A 7,024-nucleotide genomic window follows, 5' to 3' on the forward strand; every position below is an offset into this window, starting at 1 on the left:
TTTTTTATCATAAATGCTTAAACGAGGATGACAATTGCCAGGGTACGGCGTCAATATTAAAAATCTACAATGACGTTGTTGTCTGCTACCATTGACCAAGATGATTCGGACTAGAGCCGAAATAGGTTCAAGTTTGTTGTTTTTTAATAAAAACTCCTGTACAAATATTGTTATATGTCGAACACAATTTGAAATGATCAGAAAACGTATAAGTTCACAGGTATTTCATGGCACCATGCACAGTTGTTTTTCACAATTTCTGTTCCCATAGTAACAAGAAGCATTGATGTTAGCATGCGTTTGTTTGTGCTAGGTGCCTCTGATGAACGGTCAAGCGGTCCCACCTGCACGTCCTCACGCAAGTCAGAATTCTATGGCCCGCCACCCTTCCAGGGAGCAGCTCATCGATTACTTGATGCTCAAAGTCTCCCAGCAGGCACCGGGGCCTCCGCGCCCGACGCATGAGGTCAGTTTAGACCAGTGCTTCTCAATTATTTTCTGTCCCACCCCCTCGGAAGAAGAAATCATCTCGCACCTCAACTCCACGAATGCCAAATATCCGCTTCTGGCATGTTTTCGCTGAAAAAAAGCATCTTATCAGCGTGATTGGGGTTTAGCGTAATGTTTTAAAGTGACTACTTGCTTTATTTCGATTCCGATGCCAACAGTTTAAACATAACAAGATGAAGAGCTGTGATCTGCTGCATCTATGCTTGCCGCCAACTTAGCCGAATATTCAGCAAAAGCAAACAATCCAGTCCTTTCTTGCCTCCACTTCTCTCTGCTACGGCACGCTTCGTCAAACCTTCTCGTCTCGGGAGGAGATTTGAGTTTCTCTTATTCCCCTCTTGCTTCACCTGTCTCCTCATCCGGGGGAAATATTTTTTTCATGGGGTCACTGAAGGTGTGCTCCACTTCGTGTTTACACTACTCAATGCTCATACTCTGCTATGGCCGAATGTAAACAAAACACTTGCCACTGCTCCTTAGTTTAATGTAGGTGCAATTGGACTTGATTCTTTCAATATTAAAAACAGAGCCTTGTGCCCCCCCCCACTGGTGTAGACGTTGAAATAAACAGTTGCTGTTACTTTTCAACAACTTTAAACAATTTCATTTCAGATTCATGTGACGTTGGAGAAGAATCCAGAACTTGGGTTCAGCATATCTGGAGGGATCGGAGGTCGTGGGAACCCTTTTCGGCCAGATGACAACGTGAGATTTTGCACATTGAAAATATTCATTATCAGAGTTAGTTACAGTTTCTAGTTACTGACACCAAAGATTAGTTTGTACTCTGAAAGGAACTAGTTACAAATTTCCGTATATACCCATAGAAGCTGATCCCTTAAACTGCTTTGAAATAGCTACATAATAAAAGAATTTAAAGGAAACCTGTACACCAACCTGTGATGGTGAACCCTTCATATTTCTTGGCCTGTGCAATCTTAAGAGCTTGCAAACTTAGCTGAGAAACTCCATGCATTTTGTCTTTGTTTTAAACCACTCGAAGATCTCCTTCTCCATTTCGGGATACTATGCAAGAGGGTTTCTTTCTCCAAGTGTGGTATATTGCTAAAATAATTTTGCAACCAAAAAATGACCAATATTCAGCACACTTTTACCGTAAATTCTGAGCTCACGTTTGCCCCATTTATTTCCCGTTAGTTTGTTTTTCTGGTACAAGCCGAGCCCCCTCCTTATACACCCAACAGACTATGCGCAGTTAAGCTGTCCCCCTGATTTTAGTGATTTATTTTATAGTTGCACATTTGGCTTAGATGCGAGAGAATATCTGCGTGAGGAGAAATTCAGTGTCTTCATACTCCACGCTTGAGACGCCGTAACTGTATTTTAGTTTTTTAAGGTAAATGTTTCTCAGGGATCGACTAACGAATCAAGGGAAGTATGTGACGACATAAGTGAAGCACGATTATGCTACAACCGGAGGACTATTTAATTAATGATCTGTATTTATAAAGTACCAGAGACGCGTAGTAATGCACCAAGTAGTACAGAGAGAATGGCTGCACTCAAGGAACACATTCCTTTCTACCATGTTAGTCCCAACTCTGTTCATTATCCATATTAAAAATTGTTCTGTATTTATAAATGTAAATGCAATTCACCCATATTTTTTATATCCATCCTCTCAGGGTATCTTTGTGACAAGGGTCCAACCTGAGGGTCCAGCATCCAAGATTCTTCAGCCCGGGGATAAAATTCTACAAGTATGTTACTATATTGGTATAACAAAACTTTCCTAGGGGAATTTAGAAAAAAATATTGCTTTGTTTTGCAAATGGGAATTTGAAGTTCATGAAATTGACATGAATATCAAATAAATACGTTTTCTTGCCTAAATAAATTTTTCAGGTACTCCTAAAAAATACATGAAATATAAATATCAATAGAGCTACAAAAAATGGTAAATTACATAACAATTATAGATTTTTACCCACTGAACAGAATTGAAGTCGAACAACAACACAAAATCCCAGAAAATGCAAAACAATAAAATATAAATAAAAATAAATGATAAAATACGGGGAAAAAAAATATTAACCAATCTCTTTTAAACAATTTACACACAGATCCTCTGAAAAACTCGCAAAAAAAAACCCAAATTAAAATAAGTGAAACGAAGATTGAATGCATTTTTCTTCAAAGCAATCAATAATATTTCAAATGAGCCGAAGTTTGGCTCATTTTTCAGTTTTTATTTATGCAGTATTTTTTCTTTTTTTGTCTTCTGTATTGATCTCAATTATTACAAAACACCTACAGAGCCCTCTCTGTGATTGTAAATAAGTGTGATGTTGCCAAGATGCGTGTTTATTGTTGAAGCAGAATGGCAGAATTCATGTCAGTTTATAGCAGCTCATTGAAACAAAAATATCTTAGATCATATATATGAACAGCTCAAAATAGCACATAGTATGTGCTCTCAGCAATATAGCTACTTATTTTAGTCCTCAAAGGCAACACAAAAAAAAACGTTCTTTTGATCGACACTGGATTTCTTCCTTTAAAGATACTGAAAAAATTGGCATTGGAAGATCTTGAAAAGTGCTTGAATTTGGCTATGCAAAAGGTGGACTTACCTTGATAACAGTACTCACTGCTTTTGTGATTGCTGCTACGACAGGATGCCGGTTCTCCTTTGAACAGTTTTCTTGATAGACTAAAAAAATAGCCCAAAATAATCTTTAAATCCAAATCGCTTTGACCAATTTCAAGCTATTGACCGCCACGACCAATGTTCCCTCTAATTTTCCTTACGGGTCTGAGCGTTCACACAAAGTCGGTGAGCAGCGCTTGAAACAACAGTAAGCAACCATAATCCCAAGTGTGGCAAGATAATTAGTTATCAAACATGTCCAAAACTTGACATCAAGTTACATTTTGCTGAGTTTCCGGCAATGCAAAATTATTTTTCTCGTTTGAATTAATTGACTCGTGTACTATTGCACAGGTTGTACGGCCTACAAACGTCGTTTGTTCTTACAATTCTTTCACAAGATATCCATTTTTTTTTTAATTTCCTGATATATTTTGTCGCATAATATTAACATTTTGGGGGGTTATTTAGTTGGTTGTAAGATACAGAACTGTACTTAATCACATTTTTTAGTGGAAGTACAATGTTGGCAACAAGATTCACTTGATATCATTGGAAATTGTTTGAATGCAACACAAACTTTTTCTTCTTTTTTTTTCTCCTTTTTTAAATTCCTTTAAAAAAAATCTCATTGTGTTTATTTTTTCCGAGCTGTTACTTTTTTATTTTTGTTCTCTATTTACTTTTTTCCTACATTTCTTTCTTTTCTTTTTTTCTGGCTTTTTTCTAAATCTTTCCTTCTTTTTTCTCTTCCTTTTTTTTTTTCTCAGCTTTTCACTACTTTTTCATTTTGGTATTTTTTTCTTTTTTGTTCTATTCCCCCCTTTCTTTAAGTCATTTTGTGCATAAGTTTACATAATATTTGGACATGTTGGGATTAAAGAAGCAAAAACAACCCGACGAGCCGTTTAGGACCCGAAAGAGCCGGTTCCTTTTAGTGAGCCGAGCCGAAGAAGCCGGTTCCCCGACAAACTCTACTAACTTTACTCAACTTCGTTCTCCTTTGACTCAACTTCCAAATACCGCATTTAGGACACAAGGTCAGAGCAACCCATGAATTTTGACCTTCATGCACTGTAACTTTGACTTGAGTCGCTTCTTAATTATTAATTTTGAGCCCTGATTTTTGTGCGCTGTCTAGATTTTCTTATGCGCTGCGAATGTGCGAGCAGTGCGCAATTGCGCACCCGCGCAGCTTAGAAGTGACATTGGCCACGACCCACATCTCAATTATTGTTTTCGTTGATGTTTTCCTTCCTTAGGCAAACAGCTACAGCTTTGTCAACATCGACCACGGGAACGCCGTGTCCCTCCTCAAGACCTTCCCCAGCACTGTGGAGCTGACAATCGTGAGAGACACTCAAGCGTAAACGGCGAGGGGAGGCCAGGGGGAGTTTTTTTTTTTTTTTGTACATTATTTTGAGGAGGAGGAAGGGTGCGTGCCACTTTGAATGTAAGCATCTTGACGCCGTGGTCAAATAGGCCATCACTGTGGTTTCCATTTTTTTATTTCATAAATCAACAGCTGAGAACTCTCATTCTGTATGTGACCACTAAGGAGCAAAATGCACTCTCATTTATTTCGGGTTGAAGAAGGAAGCAGAAGGACATGATCTTGGAGAGTGAATGTAAATGTGAACCCCTCAGCCTGGCTCTTGCTTTTTATTCCGTGGGACCAAAGCAAGGGTGGTCTGTGGGGGGATTCGTTCCAGTATGAAGCGGGTCCACACTTCATTTTCTTTGCCTTCAGTTAATCATTTATTCCCATTTCCACTTTGGGAGAGCACCAATTGTTTTGGCCTTTTTTGTGCACATTCCTGTTGATTGGACTGGAGAGAAAGCAAGTGCCATAAGAAGACCTTGAACTGTTTCAACAAGCAATACTCACCCTTGACAGCAATAAAGCCCACCTCACATTTTTTTTTTTTAGCAAAACCACCGATGATTTTACATGATTTTATACATGGACGAGAAGATTTTGTAATGAAATAGCACATGAAATCTATATATCTGTATACATGTGCGCAGAGAAGAAGAAAAGAAATATCTACCTTTTGTGTAAATGTGTCACTTTTATCAAGTAGATGTTCAATGAGATTTGTTTTGAGGCCGGCAAACGCTGAAAAGATGAGCATGCTTCGCGTCGCGTTTGTTCATAAACCGTGTCTTTCACGTTCATGATGAATACCGTCGTCTTTTCGTGGACAATCTTGGGAAATCATTGCTCGTTCACGTCGATCTGCTTGGGATACTCGCGTCTTATTTATTTTTAGCAGGGTGTGTTTTCTTTTCTGGGACGTTACTAATCAAAAAGTGTAAATATGTACCTGCACAACCGATTTTTTTTCTTTTTTCCAAGTGTACAACCAGCAATAACAAGTTCCAATGCAGAGAGAGAGAGAGAGAGAGACAGAGAGGGGGCACCTGTGTTCACATGTAGCTAGCGTGTTTCTAATGTCTTGACCACAGACGTGTATTCACGCGACATTCCAGATTTTTGTACATAGGAATTGTTTCTGGCGTAACACCTGTGGAAAATAAAACGTTGCTCTTTTACACTGTCTGATTGGTGTTTGGTCATTCCAATATAAAGGGTGTGTGTGTGTGTGTGTGTGTGTGTGTGTGTGTGTGTGTGTGTGTGTGTGTGTGTGTGTGTGTGTGTGTGTGTGTGTGTGTGTGTGTGTGTGTGTGTGTGTGTGTGTGTGTGTGTGTGTGTGTGTGTGTGTGTGTGTGTGTGTGTGTGTGTGTGTGTGTGTGTGTGTGTGTGTGTGTGTGTGTGTGTGTGTGTGTGTGTGTGTGTGAACGGAATTTTAAAGAGAAGACAGAAATGTAGTGAAATTCTCTTTTTAGCTATTCGTGTGCCATGTTCCTCCATCCATTATCTGCACCACTTATCCTCAGTAGGGTCGTGGGGTTGCTGGAGCCCATCCCAGCTATCTTCGGGCAGTGGGCAGGGGAGTCAGACGGACAACTCACTCGCACTTAGGGACAATTTGAACCGGCCAATTAACCTGACAAACATGTTTTTGGAATGTGGGAGGAAACCGGAGTGCCGTGGAGGAAACCCACACAAGCACGGGGAGAACACGCAAACTCCACTCAGGAGGTTCGATCTCATGACGTCAGAACTGTGCCACACACGCGCCAAACACTGTTCCGCCGTGCTGCGTACATGCAAATGCTTGCATGACTCACCAAATTTTGTAAACAATCGAAATTGTGTTTATATAAAGGGACCCTGTGTAATATTAAGTGCCTCCTCGTTGTACAAATTTCATTCACTAATAATAGAACACTGATTTGAATGCTCTGCAAACAGAAATAAAAATATATATTATATCGCAGGTAGAGGCAGCATGGCAGGCTGGGTGGTTAGCCTCAGCCCCACAGTGCAGAGGTCCAGGGTTCAAATCCAGCTACCACAGCCTCCCTGTGTGAAGTTCGCATGTTCTCCCCGTGCCTGTGTGGGATTCTTCCCAGGCACTTCGGTTCCCTCCTGCATTCTAAAAACATGCATGTCAGGTTAATTGGCCGGCAACCAATTCAGGGTGCCTGAAGTAAGCTGGGATGGGCTCCAGCGCCCCCGCAACCCTAATGAGGATAAGCCGCGCAGAAAATGAATTGATGAGTAATTAGTATTTCTTTTACATAGTTGAATCCCAACCTGGTGGTCTCTGCCATGAGTTTCTGGGGTCCATCTAGTGGTCAAATATTATACACTGGGTCTTAAGATAAAACACATTCCACTTAAAGCAGGTAAAAATGTGTGTTGAATTGAATTTGTATTAATTTATGAAAAAAATTGCAAATGTGTATAAAATACGAGAAAATCTAGACGTTATTTATTTCACACAGTCATGAATGACAGCTAAAATAGCCTATACTAACTACCACCAACAGGGA

The 7,024-nt window shown here is 39.9% G+C and overlaps 1 protein-coding gene across 2 annotated transcripts in view; it reads left to right on the top strand.

Annotated features, from left to right (window-relative positions):
* Positions 1 to 5,677, top strand: part of erbin (erbb2 interacting protein) — a 48,213-nt gene extending 42,536 nt beyond the window's left edge. For both annotated transcript variants that reach the window (XM_088320076.1, XM_088320077.1), the window contains 4 exons: positions 314 to 466; positions 1,123 to 1,215; positions 2,157 to 2,231; positions 4,384 to 5,677. In XM_088320076.1, coding sequence (XP_088176202.1) covers positions 314 to 466; positions 1,123 to 1,215; positions 2,157 to 2,231; positions 4,384 to 4,491 — 429 coding nt within the window. In that variant the 3' untranslated portion in view covers positions 4,492 to 5,677. The remainder of the gene's footprint in view (positions 1 to 313; positions 467 to 1,122; positions 1,216 to 2,156; positions 2,232 to 4,383) is intronic.
* Positions 5,678 to 7,024: the final 1,347 nt, after the last annotated feature.

This window comes from Urocampus carinirostris, chromosome 16 (assembly GCF_059441175.1).
Source record: "Urocampus carinirostris isolate Australia breed hairy pipefish chromosome 16, RoL_Ucar_1.0, whole genome shotgun sequence".
Taxonomy (NCBI): Eukaryota; Metazoa; Chordata; class Actinopteri; order Syngnathiformes; family Syngnathidae; genus Urocampus; species Urocampus carinirostris.